The 24,988-nt window shown below is 40.8% G+C and overlaps 3 protein-coding genes and 1 long non-coding RNA gene across 7 annotated transcripts; 2 read left to right on the top strand and 2 right to left on the bottom strand.

The window, feature by feature from the left end:
* Positions 1-126: 126 nt before the first annotated feature.
* Positions 127-2,855, top strand: itpa (inosine triphosphatase (nucleoside triphosphate pyrophosphatase)). The gene is made up of 8 exons (XM_008407358.2): positions 127-289; positions 432-489; positions 1,637-1,701; positions 1,814-1,887; positions 1,973-2,004; positions 2,110-2,222; positions 2,304-2,380; positions 2,571-2,855. Exons 1-8 carry the CDS (start codon positions 227-229, stop codon positions 2,674-2,676), a joined length of 588 nt encoding a protein of 195 aa, XP_008405580.1. The 5' UTR covers positions 127-226; the 3' UTR covers positions 2,677-2,855.
* Positions 2,856-7,422: 4,567 nt separating this feature from the next.
* rangrf (RAN guanine nucleotide release factor) lies at positions 7,423-9,339 on the bottom strand. 2 transcript variants are annotated; one of them, XM_008407357.3, is made up of 3 exons: positions 9,218-9,339; positions 8,310-8,464; positions 7,423-8,169 (listed from the first exon to the last, which is right to left on the bottom strand). In XM_008407357.3, exon 3 carries the CDS (start codon positions 8,163-8,165, stop codon positions 7,581-7,583), a length of 585 nt encoding a protein of 194 aa, XP_008405579.1. In that variant the 5' UTR covers positions 8,166-8,169; positions 8,310-8,464; positions 9,218-9,339; the 3' UTR covers positions 7,423-7,580. The 2 variants fall into 2 exon arrangements, with proteins under 2 accessions (XP_008405579.1, XP_081462644.1); XM_081606518.1 differs by lacking the exon at positions 9,218-9,339 and having other exon boundaries at positions 8,310-9,044.
* On the top strand, positions 9,333-21,148 carry vamp4 (vesicle-associated membrane protein 4). 3 transcript variants are annotated; one of them, XM_008407354.3, is made up of 9 exons: positions 9,348-9,473; positions 11,917-12,032; positions 12,732-12,833; positions 14,059-14,105; positions 14,918-14,968; positions 16,198-16,298; positions 19,323-19,402; positions 19,884-19,935; positions 20,040-21,148. In XM_008407354.3, the coding sequence occupies exons 2-9, from the start codon at positions 12,030-12,032 to the stop codon at positions 20,066-20,068; spliced, it is 465 nt and encodes a 154-aa protein (XP_008405576.1). In that variant the 5' UTR covers positions 9,348-9,473; positions 11,917-12,029; the 3' UTR covers positions 20,069-21,148. The 3 variants fall into 3 exon arrangements, with proteins under 3 accessions (XP_008405578.1, XP_008405576.1, XP_008405577.1); XM_008407355.2 differs by having other exon boundaries at positions 9,377-9,473; positions 11,964-12,032; XM_008407356.3 differs by lacking the exon at positions 11,917-12,032 and having other exon boundaries at positions 9,333-9,473.
* On the bottom strand, positions 19,301-24,033 carry LOC108166256 (uncharacterized). Its single transcript, XR_014087345.1, has 4 exons — positions 23,469-24,033; positions 22,757-22,811; positions 19,575-19,674; positions 19,301-19,430 (listed from the first exon to the last, which is right to left on the bottom strand). It is a non-coding gene; the product is annotated as an uncharacterized LOC108166256 (long non-coding RNA).
* Between the last annotated feature and the right edge of the window lie 955 nt (positions 24,034-24,988).

Raw genomic sequence — 24,988 nt, 5'->3', positions numbered from 1 at the left:
TTTAACTGCTACTTTCCAGAACTATTTTTCACTCCGCATGGCTCCTCGGACTCAGTTTTCTACCCGGACAACATTTCTGACAGCACCTCAAGGTGATTGGTGAATTCTTTCGTTGGCGAGGACGCTTGCTGGTACCTGATTCGCTGCGAGGTGAAGGGAGTGGTTTCATTGGCTAAAGTGGAACTCTTAAGGTCCGGGTTTTTTAGTTCTCCCGGTGTGGTTAATCATGGCTGTCCCAGCAAGAAAAACTCTGGTCTTTGTGACTGGAAACGCGAAGAAACTCGAAGAAGTAAGAGTTTGACGTTTTGTTATTTCTTACTGTCTTGTTTTATGTTTAAAGTCTCTATTTTTACACATATCCCATTCACTCCGCTCCAGGCTGTGCTTGTACCGTTTATATTTCTAATTTCGTTTCCCCCCCAATTCTTCAGGTCGTCCACATACTCGGAGACCAATTTCCCTACAAAGTTGTGTCAAAAAAAATGGATTGTAAGTACATCACTTAAAATAAATAACCTCATTCAGCAGCAGCTTAGGGACGATGTTTTACATGACAACATGTAAAACATCGAGTTTTACTTGTGGACCACACTTTCCACTTTTGATATTATGAACCACTCTTTACCCCGCCTCTCGCCCGGAACTAACGCTGGAGATGGGCACCAGCACCTCCCGACCCCACTAAGGGACAAGGGTGTAAGAAAATGGATGGATGGAACCACTCTTTACGCAAGACCCCGTAGAGCAGGGGTGGACAACTCCAGGCATCGAGGGCCGGTCTCCTGCAACTTTTAGATGTCTCTACTTCAACACACTTGAGTCAAATAATGAGGTCGTTAGCAGGACTGTGGAGAACCTGACTGCACGTAGGAGGTGATTCAGCTGTTGGATTCAAGTGTGTTGGACCAGGGAGATATCTAAGAGTGGCAGGACACCGGCCCTCCAGGACCAGGATTGTCTAAATCTGATGATCATGGCGTGCTACTAACAAAACCCCCAAATATAAGTGTCTCGAAAAATTAGGATAACTTGAAAGGGTTAAATATTGCAAGCAAATTGGTGTTCCATCATAACTCGGTTAACCAAAAACAAATCCAAAGGTTTTCTGAACCTCAGTTTGGGTCAATGTAGGCTGCACAATTATTATAAAGACTTGACAGATGTTCAGATGACAGTCAATGACACTCCACAAGGAGGGGAAGCCTCAAAAGGTCTAATAATAAAAGCATATTAATGGAACATTAGGTGGAAGAAGAAACTGGTTTAAAAAAAAAAAAAAAAGCAATAGGAATAACCGCAGTGAGGCAAAGCCCGATCCGGGGTTAAGGATACACTGAGAAAGTGAAGGTGATCATACCACATTATTATTTCTAATCATGTTTCTCTTCATAATTATCTGCTTTGAAATTCCATTTAGACAATTATAAGGTTACCATCAGCAAATGCAGACCAAAAGTTTGAAAGCAAGTTTCTGCTCACAGTCCCCTTCTCGTGAAAACACTATTGAGTTCTACTGATTTTTATTAGTATGTTTTTGTGGGGGGGGGGGAACGTGTGCGCCACAAGTTAGAATACATATAAAGAAAATAATGACATAACTCTCCATCTCTGAACACGCTTCTTTATTTTAACCCAGTGCCCGAGTACCAGGGGGACCCGGATGAAATTTCCATACAGAAGTGTAAGGAGGCCGCTCGGCAGGTACATTACATCGTAACTGTAAAACCGCAAGACCCCCCCCCCCCCTCATTTTCATCTGATATTATCAGAATAAAAGTGAAACTAGGTTTTTTTTTTTTTTTTTATCCTGAAGATTGATGGACCAGTCATGGTGGAGGATACCTGCCTGTGTTTCAGGGCCTTAGGAGGACTGCCTGGTCCTTACATGTAAGTGCAGTTCCTACTCCTAATAAAGTCGTACATCTCAGATCATAAAACTTTACCAAAATTAATAGTTTTTGTTTGTTTCTAGCAAATGGTTTCTTGCTCAACTACAGCCAGAAGGTAAGTAGTAAAGTAATTAATTTAATGTTATGTGTAAACAAATTGCAATTAAAGTGTTGCAATATTACTAATCTTTTGGTATTTGGTTGTGGGATTGTAATCCAGGCCTATACAAGCTCTTAGCTGGTTTTGAGGATAAATCGGCGTGGGCGCTCTGCACCTTTGCATTCAGCGCTGGGAAAGGTGAACCCGTGCAGCTCTTCAGAGGGAGAATTGAGGTTAGATTCTGTCTCGCTGGAATTTCTTGAGTGGCTGCATTGTGTAGTGTTGCCTCTGACGTGCTTCTCAACATAATTTAGGGGATGATCGTGGAGCCCAGAGGGCCTCCAGAATTTGGATGGGATCCCTGTTTCGAGCCAGAAGGATATGACAAAACGTAAACAACTATTTATGTTTCTACCACAAGAGGGAGTCAGAGGATAACGCACTGTTAGAGTGGATACAGAAAGTACCAAATCAGAGCCCCCGTCCTATTAGAGGGGGAAAAGTGCCTTTGTCAATTTACCGTTTTAAAAATACTTACTTTTCTTTGTGCTCTAACGTTTTCTTTTCTCTCTTATCTGTAGCTATGCCGAACTTCCCAAAGAAGTAAAGAATTCAATGTCTCACCGCTACCGGGCACTTGAGGCCATGTCTGAGCACTTTGCAAAAATCAACCGTACCTCAAAATAGAGCAAGAAGAAGAAGCAGGATGATTAAAAGTTCTTTAGTTTCACAAAAGTACACCAACCTGGATTGAAATTAGACTGTTCCTCTTGTAATTACTGTGTTGTAAAGCCTACCACTGAACAGGGCTTGGGTTATATCTGTTTTGCTCTTTAATTTTAATAAACTTTTATTTTCAAAGGTTCTATTTTGTGAGTTAATCTTTGACACAAATTGTTTTGGGATATGTTTTATAAAAAAAATTGATCAAAATAACTAAGGTAATTAAAAAAAAAAAATTTAAAGGCAACAATCACTTCCTCCAGTTTTGCTCTGCTGTGCCAAAGTAGAATCTCCAAGTCGCCTGTTTGAGTTTTAGTTTCTTGGGACTGACAAAGATGGACTCAGAGAAGACCATAATTCATGAAATGAAAAGCTCCAGGGTCCTGATGAGAGCAGCAGATCTCTGTTTCTAAGGCTGGGCCCGTGGATTTTGGCACAAGAAGCAGAAAGTTGTTCAGGATGGAGTCCAAAAAAAGATGGAGGGAGGGATGTTTGGAAGGAGACGGTCCCTGAAGGGGAGAGGGGTGTTCAGTGGACATAGCACAGTGATACCAGAAGAGATTTGGTACAAAATGACTATGGTCTCTGAACAGGAACTATACATTCACCTGTGACTGATGCCTATTAGAAGCACTGAGGATCTGAGTGAGGCTCATAAATGTGTTTTCTTTCAAACCAATTGGAACTTTTTACAGCTGAATGTCTGGAATACTTATATTGGTACAGTTCTGGTAAAAAAAAATGTCTACTTTAAAAGGGGTCAAAGTTACACACACTCTCACTAGTGTTTAGTCAAATGTCCTTTACCATGTTGTAACTTTTAACACATGTTTCTGAAATAACTCGTTGGATATACCATCCTTTTGTTCCATATGTGGTGGTAATTTTTACCATGACTCAATTAGCTAAAAGTCACAATAAATTCACACTTGTCACTTGTGTATTAAATTCTAGTTTTAAATTAGTGAATGTTTGTTGTATTTTTGTTAATCCTGAATAACGGTAGCATATAAACTCAATAACTTACCCAAATATCAAAACAACCAAAACATTTTGGACAATTTCATGCTCCCAACTTTGTAGGAACAGTTTCAGGATGGACCCTTCCTGCTCCAACACAACTGCTCACCAGCGCACGAAGCAAGGTTTAAAAAGAAACGCAGTCCTGACATCAACCCAACAGGGCACCTTTGGTTTCATTGGCCTTTATTTGATAGTAAATTGACAGGAAAGTTGGTAATGAGAGAAAGGGGAAGACATGCGGCAAAAGTCACCAGGCCAAGAATCGAACCTGCGACGGCCACGTCGAGGACTAACCCCTGTGCCACCGCAGCACACCCCCAACAGGGCACCTTTGGGATATATATGAACCAAGGACTGTGAGTCAGGCCTTATAAATTATCAAATTGTCACAAAAAAAAAACATTCCCATAAGCATCACCATAAACCTTGTGAAAAGCCTCTTCCGAAAAGCTGAAGTTAGAGTTACAAAAGATGGGCCATAAACCCTAAAAAAAAAAACTCATCAAACTCCTCTCAGTTTGTTTCTGCTTCAGGCTGGCTCTGGGTTTATATGCAAGTAGCATATGTGAGATATGAAATGTGTTACTGTAAAACTGGAGCATTTTAGTGAAGAAATGTCTTGACAAGCTGCTATGTTTCAGTAAAAACTCTCTGCATTTTGCTTGACTAATGAAAACCAGTTTGTTTTACAGCAAGTATCAGATATACTGGAGCAAAACATGTTTAGCATTCATACTCACATCCTTTCGGCGCGGATATGTTGGCAACATTTTCGGTAGTCGGGACATAAACCATCATGACAGCATTTAAAAATGATTGCTGTGATTACGAGTCGGGAAACTTGATGATGTTTTTAAAGCTCCGGAAAAGCCTCAGCCTGGTGGAGTTCGGAAAACCATCTCCAGACATGAGCTTGGATGCATTTTTCCCCCGAAACCTCTTCATCAGGCCCGGAAAACAAGGACATTATCAACTTTACGACAAACAGGGCCAGTAATGGCCAGTAGTGATCTGAAGGAGACTTTGCTGTTGCAATGTTGTGTTTTGCTAAAAGGAATGCGTTGCTCCAGGAGAAAAGGATGCCTGACTTTATGAGCTTTTAATCCATTAGGATTAAGCCAGAGGAGGAGGAGGGTTTGATGTGGTTTAGGGGAGACAAGCTGCACTTCCTATTCAAGACATACCTGCCGTCTCCCGCTGCGGCGAGTTTTATTAAAACAGTAAACGCCTGCTGAAACTTGACTCTTTTTTTTTTTTTTTTCCCCCTTTCTAATGATTGAACCTCGTCCTTAAAACGGCTCAAATTATGTTCTGCGTGCACTTCAAATCCGAAAAGACTGGTTTCACCTTTCAAAGCGACGTCCATTTTCCGTCCCATAAATTTTGCGTTTCAACAAACTCTCTCGTGAATGAAGTCTCTCCAAGACATTTAAAATGTTCAGAAGGGTGAATTGTTCCACCATGAACCCGCTGCTGTGAATGATGGAAACACATGACCTAATACATATTCCTGCTGAGAGCCATCCCCAGGCTGCTCTCTGTTTATGACCAAATCCAGAGCACCGAAACACTCAGTTTAGTGGTTTAGTACTTAGTTTACCTCTCTCCCCCCCCTCATCTGTGTGATCACATATCCCCTTAACTAATATGAACTTTTGCTGTTGAGACAGTTTGTATTACCACTGTACTCTTAGAAATCTGGTGATTTAAACTGTGGAGTCCAAGCTGGCAGTCACTAACCGGACTAATAATATAGATGTGATGGAAGGTAATGGTTTAAGTGCACTTCTAAAGAGTCGCTCTGGACCAGAATGTGTTTCTGCCACGAACCGGTTGACGCACAGTTGCGTATCTACCTGGCATTTCTGTAGCTCTCACACACACACACACACACGCACACACACACACACGCACACACACACACACATCAAAACCCACACTGCTTGAAGTAAACAACAAAGATTGTGTTGAATAATTTAATGATTAAGAACTATTATACACAGTCTGTAAAGAAAAGAGGTCTGGGCTCGGTCTCATTTCCAGGACTTCCCGGTTCTTCCATTAACTCTCAACCAGTCTTCGGTGGATTTCCTGGCAGGTTTCGGGTCGTCATCCTGCAGGGCCACATTCTACTTCAGCACTAACTTATTCTTTTTTTTTTAACAGATGGTCTCATATTTTACCCCAAGCACCCTCTGATAGAATTCATAATGATTCTATGGTGATGATGGGGCCAGGTCCTACTGCAGCCAAGCATAAATATCCAGTTGTCCTAATTATTACTCATTGGAAACTGTATTTCTATAATATTTTATAGAAAACTTGTCAGTTTGTGCTAAAATAAATGTCTATGTCTTTCTTTCTAATTAATGTTTAACATAAGAATCCAACAATTTCTGTTTTTGACAGGAGATCGATCCTCCTCCTCATTCTCAGGTCTTTTGCTGGCTTAAACAAGTTTCCTACAGGATTGCTCATGTTTTAGCTCCACCTTTCCATCAACTCAGAGCTTCGTCTTTGCTGAAGAAAAACATTGTTGCTAGCATGGTGACCTGGGCAGTGTAGGGGGGTTGACATGGACTTCAAGTTTTATCATGATAGTTTGAGGTTCTATTGTGATAATAACAAAAGTGATGATTAGAACTATTTATGACATGTTCTTTAGGTATGGTACAGCAATCATAGCCCCACAAAGCTCTTGAAAAACATACCGATTTGTAAGAAAACCTCGAGGACACCAGCCACATAAAAAAATTGTGATTTGTATCACTAATCTGCACTCAGTAGTTGCATTTAATCATATTTTCAAATTTGCTGATATTTATTCAAAAATACTTTATTGATCCCATTGAACAAACGGTGGAGAAAACAGTAAACCTAACAATCCCGACAATATGGGCAGTTTTTTTTTCTTCTTCTAAACATGAATTGGAATTTATTGTGACAATAAACCAGAATTATAAATGATAAAATAAAAGGCCAGTGTGTTAGTTTTTCTACAGTTACATCGTTTGGTATGTTGATAACATTTTTTATTTTGATCTTATCTGACCAAAATGCCTTCCATCGCGTTTTTTTTTTTTTTGGACAACTATGGGTTTTTAGGATTTCAGTGTTCTTGTACTCTTTTTGTTTTTAGATATTTTAAAGAACTTTTCATAAGATGTCCAAAATTTGTAATGAAGAACTTGGCTTTAAACTTTGCCACAACTTCCTCCCTTAACAGTCTAAAGTTGCTTGATCTTCACGATGTTGCTTATTCTCTAGCAAACCTCACAGAAGAACTGGAGTTATTCTATTAAGGATAATTTACATATGCTACTTCTGAAGTCAATTAGTGGTCCTGGGTTCTGTTTACCGGGACCAAAATAGAAATGAAAATGAACACATAATTTCCCTTCCACTCAACAATTATGCACTAATGTGAGGTGGTGTGTTGCATAAGATTCTAGGAAACAATCTGATGTTTGTGGTTTACAAAATGTCAACAAACTGATGCTTTTGCAACTGTAGCTGGCATGCTACAGTGGGACAAACTCTGTGCTTTTTCTAAGCGTCTTATTAATTTTTAATTATGAACTTCTATCATGCTTATTCAGATGTACGAGCATGTCGTTTGCGTGCAAGTCATTCACAGTCAGAGTTACATGAAACATCATTTATAACAAAAGCCATGACCACATGACAAGAAGTTTGATTATAATTTAATTTGCCTGCCAGGAAAAAAAAAAAAAAGAATGTATTTCAATTATGATCTCTAGTTCTCAAAATCATGTATGTTCTATAACGTGTGTGAGAGAAAAACAATAAATAGTCCTAGTCTGGTGGTGCAAGAAGTGAAAGTTCTAGCCAAACAGACCAGGGTCGTGCAAAGTCAGAGACAGTAAAGTGCGCCGGAAGTCGTCCACGGTCCACAGCTCTCTGTGCGTCTGCGCTGCAGAGGCGCTGCTGCTGTCGGGGCTGATGCTCTGCGGGTCGTTGAAGGTAATCAGGATATCTGTGGAGAACTGCGGCAGGCGGAGCAGACCCAAGTGGATGCTCACCGTGTTCCTGGCCTCTTCGTCGAACTTGGACACACACTGTGTCCCCTTCAGCATCCAGGCGCTGCTGCACTCCAACAGGGACGCCTCGGCTTTGGGTAGGGCCACAACGTCACTCACTTCGAAGGCTCCTGGCTCCTGAGTTTTGTTGCTGCCCGCGATGTCCTCAAGGTGATACCTGGCTGCGTCCTGGTCGGCCACCTGGCCCTGGTACTCCAGCAGCTCCACGATCAGGCTCTGGTCTGTGTGGGGGTGGGCGAACACCTCCTGGTTGTCCGGGATCTCCCTCAGCTCGCTAATGTCGGTGACGTTGTAGGGGACGACCGCCGACAGAGCTCCGCCAAATAGAGGGCGAAGCTGAGGAGAACCCACTCCTGCTGCGGTCTGCATCTCACTTTTAGGGATAACAACAGTTGCCGAGGAAGATAAACATCAGCTAACATGTAGAGTATTAAGGACTGACTGCAAGCACAAAAACACTACATGGTAAAAGAATTATAACACATTAAAAAACCGAAATACACATTGACTTACATGCGGCGTAGTCGTGCAAAATATCCCACATGCACTCCCGTTCAAACTTTGCTCTGCTTCGTGTTTTGGTTCCTATGAGTTCAACAGGCGTTCTGCTGCCCCCTAAAGGCGAGGAGGACGTGGCGCTCCAAACGTGCTGATAAAAATCTGACAAACTGAGTCACAGTAGACAGATAGAAACTAATACGTCTGCAAGGAAAGCAATATAAAAAACCTATAATTTATCGAAAGCTTTCTAAGATTTCATGTAGTGAGTTACCCTTTAACTTTTCCTGAGGCTTAAGACAGTGACCTAAACATCACCAACCAGACTACTAAAATACTTTGACTCAAGAGCTGGATTATTTATTCAGCTTCTAGCAGGGTTCTGAAACTTGCAGCTCCAGAACCACAAGTAATTATTTGGGCCTAGGTTTGAAACCGTATTAATGTGTCTTTTTTTCTACACAGTTTCCCACAAATATCAACGTCCCATAAAATAAAATGTGTCTTATTTTTTTCTGCAAATGTTTTGCGTTTTTCTTCATTTTAAAACCTAAAAGTAAAAAGAAAATGGGGGTAATATAGCAATATATTTCTCATAGTAGATATTTATCAGAAATTATGTCAGACTGCAGACCTGCAGCTTTAGAGGAAGATGACCTAAAAAAATCGGTTTATGCTTTTGCAATTATATATGAGCTAAATTTTGTAATATATGAAAACTTTTTTCATTTATTAGACTCCATCAGTATTTTCTGAGAATGATTAGAATGATGTTGACCCTATCGATTCTGTTTATTTTACTCCATTCAATCACTACAACATACAGAAAACCAATAAATGATCAAGATATTATTTGGTAGAACCGTAACATATAAAAGCATATGAAATAATACTGAAAGAAGTGGCGGAAATAATCTTGTTACCCTGAAAAATCTGCGGCGATCTCTCCTCATCCAGTTGTTTGCGACTTCCTGCGTGTGGTCAGCTGATTCAGACCGAGGAAAGAGACCGGAGGCTCATCTCCAACATCCACAATGATTACGGTCTCTCGTCGTTCAGGACAGCCTGTAAAATGAATCCGAACGATCTATAAGGTCTCTAAAAGTGTGAAATCTCTGGACTGGCAACAGGAGCTCTGTGTGGAGGAGTTTATTCTGCGGATCTCCGGACAAACAGCAGGTAGCTGGTGACGTTGGCATCCTTAGCCTAGCCTAGCCTACTTTAGCTTAGGTTAGCTTAGCCTAGCCTAGCCTAGAAGCGGCCTGTTTTACATGGGTTTATTATATTGCAATTACTCTGTGGCGTTTTGTAGTTGACTAGTTTTTACGGTAGTTTCTGCTTTAAAAGTCTCTAATACGTTACGTGTGTTGTTGAAAACGAGACTAGACTGGATTTTTTTCAGGGTAATATAAACAAAGCTGAATGAAAAGCTAAAGTTGAAATGGGTGTGATGTGACATAAATCAATCAGTATATGCGCAGGTTAAAAACAATCATCTTACTGTACTATCAAATCCCGCCACCCAAACTTCACAAGACGACACAACTAGCTATAACAGCTTTACAATTAAAATTTGTGCAGATTGTGCCTTGAAAATAATAGTTGATAGACACCAGCAACGAAATAGAAAGTACGTAAAAGAGAAATAGCAATTTATGTTTGGATATAGGGTCACTCAGGCAACAGATCATTTAATCTTTTAAAGAAAACGCTGTTTGAATTTGACATTAAGAAGCAACAACAGAAAAAACTTTTACCTCGTTTTAAAAAAAATTTTAAAAAATTGTTGTATGCTGATTTACATCTATGAAACATCCAGTTGAATGAAGAGAGTAATGATGAAGAATACTGTTTACTCTCGTAAACAATATTGTCATCACAACATTCAATAGTAATATAGTATAATAGTCAAATAGTAATATAGTATAATAGTCAAATTTATTACACGCAGCCTCCTAAAAAAGTTAAATGTAAACAGTTATTTATTAAAGAAATAAATACATTATTGTATAAAAGCTAAGAATAAATCAAATTGAGCTATTACTATTTATGTCTTTGTCAATACTAGTGATGCACCTATATGAACATTTAGGCCAATATCGACCTCATGGCTGATATTTGATATTTACCAATGTTATTAATATTGTATATGTTTCTGTACTCTTTTGCCACCATGAAAAATGACTGCACTGCTGACATCACTTCTTTACTTCAGTTAAACATCCCACAGTCCTTTATTGCACCACTATCACTGTAACATGTCCAAACGTCCACCCGTCTAGAAACATATACACAAATGTCAACAGGATGGAAATAAACACTGGCCATTAATAACGGCCCAGGTGTACTTGTTGAACAGCTACCAGTATGTTAAAAATGACTAACATTGATCTTAATGCTCATATGTGAGCATTGCTAATCAATATTACTCAAAATATTATACGAGAATGAATTCAAAACAGAAGAGACTGTGTTTCTATTATGACATTTATTTAAAAAATGATGATTTCCATGCGTCTTGCAAGTGCTTTGTGTTCATGTACACTATGTGAGGCATTTATGAGTTTATTCATTTAACTTTAATGCACTTTAGATATCAACATCATCACAATTATATGTGACAGAGACTGCCCATGCACCCAAACCAAGAGTGTCCAACTCCAGTTCTCAAGAGTCAGAGTCCTGCATGTTTTCATGTTTTCCTGGTTCAGCAGTGAAGTCAGGCCTGTGCAGAACTTGGCAGCGTGCGTCGCAGGCAATTCATCCATTTATTCAGTCGTGCTGAAGCAGCGTGTTGGCTTTTGAGGACTGGAGATGGAAACCCCTTGTCCAAATGTTTCCATAAATAATATTCAGTTCAACTTTGAGTCAGAAATACTTCATTAATTCCCAAGGGAAATTACATTAATGAAGCTGAATAATAATTCAGGGGAAAGCGCAGCAGGCTGACAGCACATTTAGAAAATTGATGTTTCCCAATGTTCTCACTTAATCCGTTTTAGATACAAAACTCAGTTTCCATATATATATATATATATATATATATATAACACACTCACTCATTTGAAAATGAAAAGGCAATGGAAGAGCTATTTTTTTTAACAAAGAGAATAAATATTTCAAAGTTTCAAATCTGTCCCGATTTGAGAAATCTGAGCCTCAGTGATTTCGAAGTGACATAATTTTGTTTAGAGTTGTGAAACAGAACTTCACTTCGCTGCTGAGTCAAAAGTCAACCCCTCCATCAAGTTATTTTGTATTTTATGGACCGTACAGAGAAAATAATATGTCCGTTGCACAAGTGTTTTAAAAGTAAATTACTTCAAATGAAATGTCCAGAATTGGTAAATAAAGGTTAAAAAAAAAAACATTTCAAACAAAAGATGTGTAGAAACTCTGTTCTCTCTTTCCGTTTAATTAAGACTATTATCTGTAAAACGCCTCATAATTATTACTACTTTACAAGCATAAATTAAGCAATTTTTGTGCTTTGATGTGAATTCTGCAGTGTTTTTCATTGGTAGCAGCTTTCAAAGAACTTAGTTGAATTTAGTGCATTTGTAAGTCATCCCTTTAGCTCGGCCTGCAGTCTCCTGTTTCTGTGTTTCTTCACTTTCTTCAGATCTGTCCCCTGCTTCTCCTCCTCTCTGCTCTCTTGGCTGGGGAAAGGCTGTTTTTTTCCAAACGCAACGCCAGAAACGGACGTTAAGAAAGTATCAGACTTAACCGGAATCAATGGTACAAGTCTTACTGTCGCAGTGAGAAATGGGGTGGTGTGTATGGTGTGTGTGAATGAGCGTTCTTCCTCGCCCCTCGGATGATTGCTTGTTGTGCTCGGGTCACATGTTTTTTAGCTCAGTGTCACAGAGGGATTTTATTGAAATGTGTTTGTGTGTTCTTCCCCCCCACCCCAACTTCTTTGGAAGACATAGCACCCAAACTGAGATTCAAGGATGTGTTTTTGGAAGGACAGCGTGTTTTCCAGATCCGCTTCATAGAATTTTTTTGGCCCAGTGGCATCCAGAGCAGTGATGACATTTCCTTATTTTTTTAATAACCAGTAAATCTTAGTTGTAAGTCTGTGAGAAAATGTAAAATTAAAAATATTTTTAAAGCTATACAAATTCTGAGAATATCAGCAAAATTGAACATATTTCAGTAATTCAGTTGATATATTATACTTATGTAATGCATAATATAGCGACTCATTCCTTGAAAGGTTAGGCTGGACGATACGGCTGACAAACGTATCAAAATATAAGCATTTAATATCAATCTAATTTCTTGAGATGCCCCTCTGAATTACTGACTTCATAAGTCAATCTTTATGTTTTAGCTAGATCAATTGGCAGCATCGACAGCTAACTCGTTTTCTCTTGAGACCGTTCTCTCCCTCTTTTCTGTCCAAACTGGTGATCTTCTCCTCCTGTCCCACAGAGGGAGCCAGAACGGGAGGAGCAGCCCGAAGACAACATGCCCCCCAAGTTTAAGCGACACCTCAACGACGACGAGGTCACGGGATCCGTCCGCAGCGAGAGGGTGAGGTCCGGACGCAGTGGAAAAAAATAACCCCTTTTTGGGGTTCTGGTTTGTCAGGAGGGCTCGAGTAGTGACAGGAGTGACAGATGCAAACATTCACGATGATGGAAGAGGGAGACGGAATAAGTAGAAATCGCCGATTAGATCAAGCAGCAAACAAACAAGAAAAATATTGGCGATGCGGCAGAGTCTCCAGAAAAGTCTCGCGGCCAAATATCTGCTCCTCATCAGGCTGCTCATCCTGTCCCACCTCCTCTTCCTCACCCATCCCCTTCTTCTTTTGTGTTGTTATTAGCTCGGATCAAAGCCACGCTTACTGTGTGTGGGCGGGGGGAGGTGTAGGAGTGGGACGCTTGCATAACATCCTCCTCTCCTTCTAGTTTTCTGCTTCTGATAATTACTACCAGTCCTCCTCGCATCTCCGGTACCGGGAGAGAGGTCGCGCAGAAGGAGAGCGTTAGCCCTCGCGCTCATGAAGAGCTTTACGATCACGTGGCCGCCATCTTTTCAGATTTCTTGCAGATGACCTGCAAAGAAAATGAAGCGTGTGTAGAACGTGCATTGGGTGTCTGATGAGGTATGCGGGTCCTTCCTCGTCTCTCTTTACACAAAAACACCAGATTAAAGCATTCAGAGGTTTTGGGCCAAGACTGTGCTCTAGAAGAATAATCAACTTTAAGATCTCATGAATGTTGTATTGTTCTTACTTGAATTGATTTAGATTAACTTTGACTTCCCAGCACATTGATTGTTTTTGCTCTGAGTTAGACGGCGTTCAGGGGATTGAGCTTTGGCATGCAAAGCTGGCGTTCAGTCATGAAAGATTGATCCCACTATCAGCTTTGCCTTCAGAGGAGCAAAAGGAAAAAGGTTTCTATCAATCGCTTATTTCAGCCGTATTATACAGAAATGTTTCTATTGCCGCATCAGCAGCGTCACCACCGAGCGCCTCGGATGAACCACACCCTGTCATCCGCCAGACAAGACGAGACGCCGGGTGCGCGGTAGTGTCCCGAAACAAAACAATCCACATAAATGGGTGTTCATCTATTGAACTCTAAATTGAATTTATCCATGTCAATAAGAAAAGAAAAATACACATAGAAATAGCGTTTTGGAGAGGAAAAAAATGCATTTTACTTTTATATCAGTGTTCTCAACTCCCAGGTTTCCTCATCTTGATCTTGCCTTTATCTGAGCTGCAATATTTTTCTTTTTTCGACAGAGGAATCTGCTGGAGGAAGACTCTGATGAAGAGGAAGACTTTTTTCTGTGAGTTTGTGTTGGAATATATGTTTTTCTTTTTTCATTTTGTAACCATAAACCAGTTCCTGGCATAACCCTAATTGGATATTTGTTCAGTTTTCGCCACAAAATTGTAGAACTCATTTAAATTGTTTGCTTTTCTGTGCAGCACAGCCTTTGAATGTTCAATAGAGCTGAGATCAGGGCCTTTTTCAGATACGAACCGTTGCCCTGTTTCATCCGTTCCAAAACCAGTTTGGAATACTTTTCCAGTTGGAACACACACCTATGTGTCCAAGTTTCACATGTGCAATCCAAACTGGGACAAACAAAACGGAAACTACCAAAAGTTAAGCCTATTGCAAACTTGAAGATGCTGCGAGATGCTTTACCGCTGATATGGTACATTTCTATGGAGATATAGGTCTTAAATTCCATTAGTAGGGGTCTTAAAAAGCAGCAAATGTGAGTTGGTGAAACCTGCAGAAACTCCTGAGCACATGCGCATTAAAAAATTGGATAAAATAAAGAATGGAGGGCTACCTGAAATGTTTTAATCTGCGTAAATAGGAAGAGAAGAGGTTCTGGGATGCACCCCGACCCACTGCACCACAGTGAAAATTTGTGGTTTATCTCATTTTAGTTTAGACTTTTAACCAAATATGAGTAGGGGTGTATTTATATATATTTGACCATGTGCGAATTGGAGAAAAACCACAATAACTAAATTCTTGTGTACCTCAGTTCTTGATCTTAGAACGCAGTTTAGGTTTCCTGAGTGACCCAACTCAAACATTACTTCCTTAACATTTTATTTTTTTTATTTTTTATTTTTCCAGGAGAGGTCCAACCGGACCCAGATTTGGACCTCAAAATGACAAAATGAAACAGTAAGTACGGATTCCTCGTCGCAGCTAAAAACAGGACATGTATGCGTTTTTGAAATCCTTGAAAATGATTGAATTTCAATTAGGTGTTATCAAGATTTGGAAACCGGTTGGTTTCTGTACAAAGTCCTTGAAAGTGCTTTATAATACTTGTTATTAATGACTGAAAAAAGATATTTGAAGGATAATAAAAGGACACACACATTTTTTTTCTCAGTGTGTAAAGTTAAATCACACCAAACATCTCTTGTTTTAGGCCAGTTAGAATTGCCAAAATTATTTCTACTTGTCAAAAAATGTAGCAAGAACATATTTTTTGAGATTTTTTTTTGTAGTTTTCTTGGACCAGTCACGTGTGTAAAAGAGACAAATCTCGTCTCTGCTGTAGAATGTGGAATACTATCACAATATATTATTAATGACAGTAATAAATGAAGCCATACAACAGTGAATTGAAACTATCTTTCTTTCTTCTTCAGTTCCTTTGTGTTTTCAGACGCTGGTGGTGCCAGAAAAGTTTGAAAAGCCACCTTGAAAACACTCAAATGCTTGGATTTTACTGTGGGAAAAGTGTACGAACCCTGTAGAACCCCAGGGTCGGTGTAGCGGCTCCACACTTTTTGAAGCTGCCGTTGCGTAACCGCGGCTCCGACGTGTTTACCAGAAGTAGCCGGTTGTTAGGATATTGTGCAAGAAAATTTATCGCGCTGGCTCTGCTTCAATATTTACCAGCGCCTCGCAGACAGCCGGAGAACAGAGGAGGTCATTGTTGAGACCGTCTGGCACGAGAAGCTGTTTCTTCACCCTCGCTCCATACCTTGCAGTCTTTCACCGTCGTGCCCACGTGAAATTAGACGCCGTCATTACTGAGTGCAGGAATGTCCTGTGTAAGAAGTCCAGGCTGTTCAATGAGTCCGCCCGTCTGAACCCGGGCCGTTAAATTCCTCGGGTGTTTGCGACGGCCGCCTGTTTTCTTATGTCACCCCCTTTCATTTCCTGACTGGAGTCTATTATGTATCTGCTTTTGCATGACATCACATAAAAAGAAAATTATTTCAGTTGAATTTTAATTTGAATCCTCAAAATGTTAATGCAATAGATCAGGTGTAATCAGAAGTGATAACACTTCTTTTTCGAAAAGGCAATAACTCTAAATTTTTGCAACAAATACTTTAAAAAAAAAATAAAAAATTATCATTCCATACGTGTCCTGCTTTAATTTGTGTCCTCAGCGTGCAGTCCCAGGTTGACGAGGTGATCGACGTGATGCAGGAGAACATCTCCAAGGTGATAGAGAGGGGCGAACGCCTCGATGACCTGCAGGACAAGTCCGGTGAGTCGCACCTTCTGCCGTACCTTTTTTTCTTTTTTTGGTTTTTGCGCGTGCGCATGTCGTTTGTGCTTTTCATCCACTTGAGTCGAGTCCACAGAACATGTATCAGTGTTGTTTTTACTAACATTTACTTTGCAATTAGGGCTGTCAGGCCCTAAGAGCGCACAACGTCATCAAGGAAACGCCTGAGTGGGACAGACTCTGCAATGTGCTTCCAATTTAAGAGAAGAACACTATTAATATAATTAGTTATTCATTGGAAAAAGGAAAAAAAAATAATCCTCAAATTACCAGGCAGTGAAAGGTTTGAAGTTACAACTACTGAAAAAGATGGCGGATTTTAGAGCATTATCCACCTGATTTAGGATTCGTCATGCTGGGTCGAGTCCTGTTTCGTCCTAAGGACAACCTGGACGTCTCAGTGCAGAATGAACAAAATAATGCCTCAGAGATGGAGAGTTAAGAGAGTTAAATAGGTGCTGCAGCATTACAAACAGCTAAAATTAGACAGTACGCTGTCCAGATCTAAACCTAAACATTATTACCAATCATTTAACGTTAAGGTTTAGATCTAATGACTCTTAAAGCTATTTATCTATGAGCGAATTCTCTAGTGACTGCAGAAGAGCAGGTTGGATGCTTTAACAAAGGAAGTGATCCTTGAAATCTTTCTTTTCTCAACTATGATTACTACAAATCTACTCTTTGCTCTTTTTGCCCTCAAGAGCATTTAGCTGCATTATCTGGTTGCCACCACTGCGGCGCTTGCTCAGGATTGACACTTTCAAACGATGTCCGGGCATAAAGAACCCATTTTTGTCCAAGAAAGACACATTCTGTAGAAAGAACCAGGATTTGATTGGTTGGGGGCAAAATAAATTTTCTGGGGGAAGAGGAGCATCTGCTCAGGAAATGTGGACAATTATTAAGGAGAGCTGTCTGCAGACGAAGAGGTGAATGATTACGACACTATTCGGTGTCGAGATGGATTTAATGAGAGTGGGAGCGCCTCCCACTCAAGGGGAGCCGGCTCGCTCACACATCCAGTAAAAGTCTGACGACGGAGGAAGTTTGTTTTTATGCGTAAGGGAACAGCATGTAACGAGGCAAAAAAGTCATAAATGGTTCGGAGATCAAAACATGGACGCTTTTGGGGTGAGGCCTGGAAACTCTTACATCTTCATCATATTAAGAACCTCTGACCAAACCTCCAAAAAAAAAAAAAAGAAAAACTAGATCTGTAAATATTGACAAAAATAATTTGTCAATATTTGTAAAGTGTGATGCATTTGTGAGGTGTCTGCACTAGAATCCGGTCCAACAATTACAGAAAACATTATTTATGACCTTAATGATAGTTTAGTGGTACCTGGAAAAACAAAGTGCACTGTGGGGCCTTTTTCCTTTTTGTTCTGTTCCAAATTTGCTAATATTTGCTAAGCATGAGTGTGGAGCTCTTGAGAGTTGGAAGATCATCTGGCTTTACGGAAGGGTAAACCTGTGTGTCATCAGCATAGCAGTGGTAAGAAACACAAGATGTACAGAGAGAAAAGGAAAGTACAGGTCCAACTACTAACCCCTGAGGCACACCGCAGGTCAGGGTTGCTAGGGAAAAGTCAGCATCACAAGTTGCCATGTAAAAGCAAGATAAACAGTGAAGGGGTATGAGATGATCAAGAGCATCAGAACTCTTTCAAATAGTTGTTCCTTTGTTCCAAGGAAGTGCCACTTCATCAGATCGTGAAGGATCCCCTATGAGTGTTTTCACATAGTCTCGAATAGAAAATGATACATTACAGCAGGGGTGCTCAAGTCCAGTCCTCAAGAGCTACCGTCCTGCAACTTTCAGATGCTTCCCTGCTCCAACACACCTGGATCAAATGAAAGGCTCATTACCAGGCCTGTTTAGAGCTGATCCCGGTCTGTTGGAGTAAGAATATTTCTAAAAGTTGCAGGATGGTAGCTCTCGAGGACCGGACTTGAGCACCCCTGCATTACAGCTAGATTAAACAGCATGATTTTCATGGTTATTAAAGACACTTTCCCTTGTAGTGAGTAGATGTCTCTGTGTAAATACGCGCTGTTCACTTTGTGTTCAGGTTCTGAGTGATTTCCCAGCTGTCCATCTGAAAACTCTTAACAACTCTTGCTCTCTGTTGTGTTGACTTCCCTCCATTACATAACATTTACGCTCTAGCCAGGCCCCAATCAAAGCGACCACGGTTGTTTCACTTCGCTGATGAAGACACGATGCTGAAATCCACGTGTTTGTTTCCTGTCTCGTGCATCGTCAACCCACACACACACACACACACACACACAGACGCTACACAGGCGCTCCGCTCCGTCATGTTGACCTGCCTGCCAAAACAACGATGCACATCTGGAGGACATTCTTCTCTGCTTGTTTATGCGAAGCGTTTGTGACTTATGGCCCGTCTCGACCGCGCGTCTCATCCTTAAGAGCTGTATGTATGTGAACGACGCAGCGCGCTCCGGCTGACACCTCGCCGCGCGCGCGCGCGGGGACAGGTGACCCGTCGTTAAATTCCTCGGCATTAACGAACGTCTTCCCAGAAGTCCCTGTGTGGGCGCGTCGCTTTGTAGTAGCGACGGGTCGTAAACAGGCACACGGAGATGGAAACAGCAGACGCAAAAAAAAGAGAGAGAAAGAGGGTGAGCAGCGCCGGACGCTAGGGAGCCGTAACCCTCCTGTTAACATTCAGAGACACCACGTTAACAACGATATCGCAGAAACAGACCGCAGCGCGGGGGCAAGCTGGCGGCGGGGAGACGTTACGACGAGGAAGCTGGAGGAAATGTTGCTATTTTGGAAATGTAAGAGACCGTGCCAACAGAGCTGTCTTTAAAAGATGTCGCATCTACCCAGAGCAGTAAAGCCGGTGTATCTAACACCTTAAGTGAAACCTGTTTGTCTTTTCGGTGACTGACTTGTCGTTTTTTGTTCTGTTGTCTGTCTTTGTGTGCTCCCTGGCTCTGCGCTGCGGTCGCATCGTGGTGCAGAGAGCTTGTCGGACCACGCGTCTGCGTTCAGCAGCCGAGCCAAACAGCTGCACAGGAGGATGTGGTGGAGAGACATGAAGGTGGGCTATCTGTCTGTTTTCAGACTATCTGCATACACAAACATAAAAAAAATAAAATAAAGATTTTTTTGGGTGTGTGTGTGTGTTAAATAAAGCCAGAAATGAAGGAGGAAATTGGGTTGCACCTCTTGTTAGAACTATATGTGTGATGAAAAACCAACAGTGAACTCACCATGGTGGCGGCAGTGTCATGGTGTGAGGATTCAGTTGAGAATCTGTGTCAAGTGTTATAACCTGATGTTTACAGATGCTCTCGATCCAATTTCACTCAGCTGTTTTGCAAAGAAAGGGAAACATTTTGAGTCTCTAAAAGTATTGAATCAAGAGTCCAAAATGCTTGTTTGTGAAATAAAATGAACAAACCATGCATCACTTTCCAGTTATTATATAACGATCTGTGTCGGCCTTAATAATCTGAAGACTTCTGTGTTGGCTTTTGTCCATGTTTTGTTTTGAGACAAATGTTTCATTTCCCTAACAGATGAAGATGATCATTGCACTGGTAGTTGTCGCTCTTCTGCTGATCATCATCAGTGAGTATTTGAATGTCGCTCACACATTTGAATGTTCAGCAGAGTTGAAACCTACAGACATGCAGTTGTCACCTTTAATGTTACGCCCCTCTTCTGTTTTCCAGTTCCAGTAATCCTGCGATATCGTAAGTGACCGATGAGGATGAGGTGGACCTTTCCTCCTCGATGCCCCCCCGGCCGACCTGCATCTTCTCATCTGGCACTCACCGGGACGCTGCCCAAACCGTCTTCAGAGTTCTCCTCTTCACCCTCAGTTCAGATCTTAGTCATATCCTGATCCGAGATCAGTTCTGCTCGATGAAGTTGAGGGAAAGCAAAAACATTGACTTTTGTTTTGGCCCTGTTGTCCGTGTAATGGGAGCGCTTCGTGCCACGAGACGTATCGCAAGGCAGTGGGGGCTTTGGGGTTTTGGGCCTTTGTCCTTTGTGTTGCATCTCAGATAAATTCTCCAGGACCGGGGGAATCCGACAGTCTGCATTAGTTTATCTCCTGTGAATCTGCTGCAGCAGCCTCGCATGACGAGGCTGTAAACTCCGAGCAGATGAACCTCTGATGTCTTCCCACATGTGCATCTCAAACACCAACAGGAGAGACGGTTTGAAAGGGGACACCTAAGTAGTACAAAGCACATTTTTAAAATTCTCTCCCGCACGAAGCGAGAAGACATCTGAGTCTCATCTGAGTTTTTTTCTTTTTCTTTTTTCGTATTAATGTGAAGAAAAGAACAATGGTAAACCAAAACAGCCACATTCTGAATGTTTGTTCACCGTTCTGTGCTCTAAACCTCTGACTTCCTGCAGGACTGTGCTGATCTCTGGGCTCTTTTGATCACAGCTTCAGGTTTTCAATTTACTCCCAACTCTGCAAACGGTTCTGTTCGGTTTAAAGCTGCTTTTTGCTTACTTTCCCTCTTAGGTTGTCACTATTATTTTTGTTTTATGAAGTTCTGAATGAGTGCTGGTATTTGCTACTGAGGGGGACGGTTTATCTCCGTACTGTTATGACTGAGATGGAAGGTCTTGCATAATGTGGATGGAAACCATAGGTGTAGTTGTGATTGGTTAAAGTCTACATGGTAATTTGATTATTTTTGTGTAATTTATTTTAGCTTGTAAATATGGATTCTGTAACGATACTGTACAGTACTCTGTGGCATTGCATTGGAAGACTGTGATTCCTTTTGCTCTGGAATAAAGTGATATTAAAGGGCAATACGTCTGGTTTGTTCTGGTTTGAACTAGAATCAGCAGTAGGAAAAAGTGGATGAAGTCTAAAAAAGAAACAATCGTCATGCCATCCCACAGGTTAAGTGTCCAATAGCTTGCAGGGTTTGCAAAATTCCAGGACTTTTATCTCCTCATTTATCCGACTGTTGCTGGCTCGTGACTTTTCTGGCATTGCGGAGTCCCCAGATGGCACTAAAGTTGCAGGGTCTGGAGCCCATGAACCGTTATTGCTCTGACAGACCCTCAGCCTTTCTTCCTCCTAGTACCACAGGCACGAACACACACACATGGGCCGCTCTGCCCTGCACCGAGCCAGAACTGCCCAACTCCACTGCAGGAACAGACATTAAACTGGCCCCGAGGGACAATTTGCTTTGTTGATACACGCCGGCTGGACATTAGGGGTCACATCTGGTGCTGATGCACACAACAGGGACGATGGCTTTGTTTCCGCTCTGAAGTCAAAGCGGTAATTTAATCTGCTACGCATTGTTTGGATGTTGATTAAAGCAGGCATAGGTAAAGCTGTTCAGAACCCCTCCCCCCCCAGTTGCACCAGCACCTATAAATCAGCCAACACTCCAGAAAGGTCATAGGTCAAAGAAACTCAAAGTAAGCAGACCTTCTTTCAGGTCTAAGGTTTTATGGACTGGCGCATATTAAAGACTTTTTGATCCTTACCAGTTCCTAAAGTTCAGTACGTTAGATGAGAGCTGAAATGAGTTTTCAGGGATTTCGACTCCCCACACTCTGCTCCTCCAGACTAGCCAGCAGCAATTAGCCAACACCTGGTGGAGCTGCGCGTCTGCTGAGCTCATTGTAGAAGCTACTTCTCCCATGAATGTTTGTAAAGCCTTGATAGACGAACGCTGCTGAGATGACTTGCTGAACGCAGAGTTCTGGAAAGAGCAGGAACTTCTTAAATAGACAGAGGCCCAATATTAAGGCATTAAATTGCAAAATCAAATTTCTTTTAAGTCCTGTTGGATACACGCAGCATTTTTTATAACAACTGAAGGTGGCATAATTACTTCATTGTCCCTCAGGAGAACACAGACATGCACAAAGAGAGCCTCTAAAACCCACAGGCCAGGAACTGAGCTCAGGATCTCCTTGCTGAAATCCTTTCTAATCATCTCATTTGCATATCTTCCTGTCAACTCTTGGAAAGATTGTCCTTTTTTTGTTTGTTTGTTGACAATCATATAGTTTCCAAACTGATTGATAGCATCAATCATGGACGTAATTTTTCTCGTCTGCTTTGAGTTGGCGCACGTGAATGCTCTTAAACTCCCCGAGCCAATGACCACCAGCATATCTTTACTTACTCAGTGCATTTTTACGAGCTACACATGACTGCTCCCTGCCCTCCAAATTCCTTTGGAAACAGTGGGTACTTACCTACTTAACTACTTTTTCCTTTCCCCTTTTTTTTATAGATTTTTGCTTCCTTTTAATTTTTTTCTATTAAATAAAAACAACGTGTGAGATATAATGCGATATCGGTCATTTGAGGTGCCTCATTTTGAGAACCAATAAGGGTTCTCAAAATGATTATTCTTTCCATAAAACGGTTAGAAATAACAGTGCTTACCTTTTACTGTGAGCGAAAGCATTTGTTATTGAATGAGCTCGCCTCGGGTCAGCACCTGTGTAGTTTAGACAGATTTTACTACAACACATAAACGAGACGGTCTTTTTTTCCCCCCGTCTGCCTACACAAACACACCCGCGCTGGCAGCAGAGGATGTTTTGATCCTCAGGCTGGATGACCTCAGATTCCGGGCATAGTGATGGTTATATGAGTCACATAAAAGTGAGTCAATTTAACGGGAGAGGAGAGTGGACAATGTGCCAACCAGCATTAGAGAGCCTGGCCAGACACTTTGACACTGATGAATAAGTCTGCTGCATTTCACAGTTCAGGTTACAGAAAGGCTGCGATAAAAATATAAATATGCTTATTCTCATTATGATACTACAAAGCAGAGACAGTAGCAGGGTTGGCAGTACTTGGGCTACACGTGTATTCTAGGAAATAAACAAGAGCCTTGCGCTGGAAAATAGCAGCACTATGCTGAATAATAAAAGGTTTCAAAGACCAACACCTTACTTGATGACAGTGGTTAATTTCAGATTCACTCAACAGTAGCAGAAACAAACAAACAAACAAAAAAACTCAACCTGTGTCATGGCAAAGATGTTACTCTGTGTCAGACTGCTCTAGCAAGTACAACTGAGGATATTGACAAAATTATATAAATTTATCAGAGTATGGGTCAATGTTTAAAAAGTTAATATCTTACCTGCAGTAGATCTCTTGTCTCTTGTCGTGTTCATACAGTATAACTCCAGTTCACCCAGTCCCGGAGGCTAAAGCTAGCTGCTAGCTTGAGAGGGGCCTGGACCAGGCCGGATGTTTACTCTCTTATCTCTGCTCCAATCCATGTGATGTAGTTTATGTCAATACTATTTTCAGAATCTTTAAACCATTGTCACATTTGGATTGGTCAGTTTGTTACACAGAGACAAACTGCGTGTCCGTAAACACGTCCATTAATGTTCACGTTAATGGATGTTGGAGGGTGTGCCCCACTAACAATCTTCCTGTATGAAACAAGTATTCAGAACAAGACATGTTTGAGTATCTACATGATAGAGAAATAAGCCCTTCAAAAAATAAATAACATGAGTTTCAATTAAATTGATATATTGTTTCACTTTTTTTTTTTAAATGTTATACATATTATTAGACAGTTTACGCTGACTTAAAAAGCCTTACATGTATAGAGAGCCATTTCAGCCAATATTAAATAAATGGGTAAAACTCATTTATTTTACTCATTTATTTACTTATATTTACCCACTCATTTATCTATTTAATTTTGGCTGAAATGGCTCTCCATATACATGTTTCTATCTAAGTTTTCCTTTTCAGTTGTTTTAAACAGGAAGACTATTGTTTTGCCTCCAACTTATATTTACTGTCCAAGTAATTATCAACTTTTCTTTAAATACTCCCAATCTCACAATAGATTCATAGTGTTAGGTTCACATAAATGTTTTCCGATTTGAGGTATTTTAAGACAGTAGACATCCACTTTGGTTTTGGTTCCTCTCTGGGCTGGCAGCTTCGGCCTCTGTGAACAATATGGATTTCTGCTTATCGTGGTCACCAAGAGAGCTATATACTGGGAGGAAGATATTAGCTGCTTATAACCGTTTTACCAAACCTCCCTGTAAAATTTTTAAACAATTTCTATGAAACCTCTCTATGAAACATGTAAGAAAGTACATCTAAAGTTAAACTGCTGCAATATTCTTTTTCATATGCCTCTCTGTTTTTATACGACAAAGTTACTCTGTTCTGAAGTGCTTCACACGTCCAAAAATGAGAATGGCAAAGAAAAAAAAGGACAATACACTCTAAAAAATACATATATTCGTAATAATGTAGACAAATGAATCCACTTCCAACTGTCTGTGGGGTTATTTATGTCGAGTCTTGCTGTTTTTATACATATATAGACAATCTGCACGGCAAGTCGTGTTGTCATGACGTACATTGTTGGTATTTGGTGTGCGTATTAAGGCATAGTGCCGCATCTATGATTTATAAAAGCAATTAAATGATTTGGTCCAACTGCATGATGATTTATTGAAACGAGTTGAGGCCCAGAGAAAGTGGCAGCCTTTCTATTGTTTTTGTTTTAACTTGTATTTTCTTTGGAGATAGGGTTAAATTACCCTAATTAATTATTGTATCATAACATAGACTTTTACAATGTTTTCAAACTACTTTCTCAGTCCCATCATTTTCCCAAGA

This window comes from Poecilia reticulata, chromosome 4, assembly GCF_904066995.2.
Source record: "Poecilia reticulata chromosome 4, P_reticulata-male-v2, whole genome shotgun sequence".
Taxonomy (NCBI): Eukaryota; Metazoa; Chordata; class Actinopteri; order Cyprinodontiformes; family Poeciliidae; genus Poecilia; species Poecilia reticulata.
This window is presented reverse-complemented; position numbering and strand designations above follow the sequence as displayed.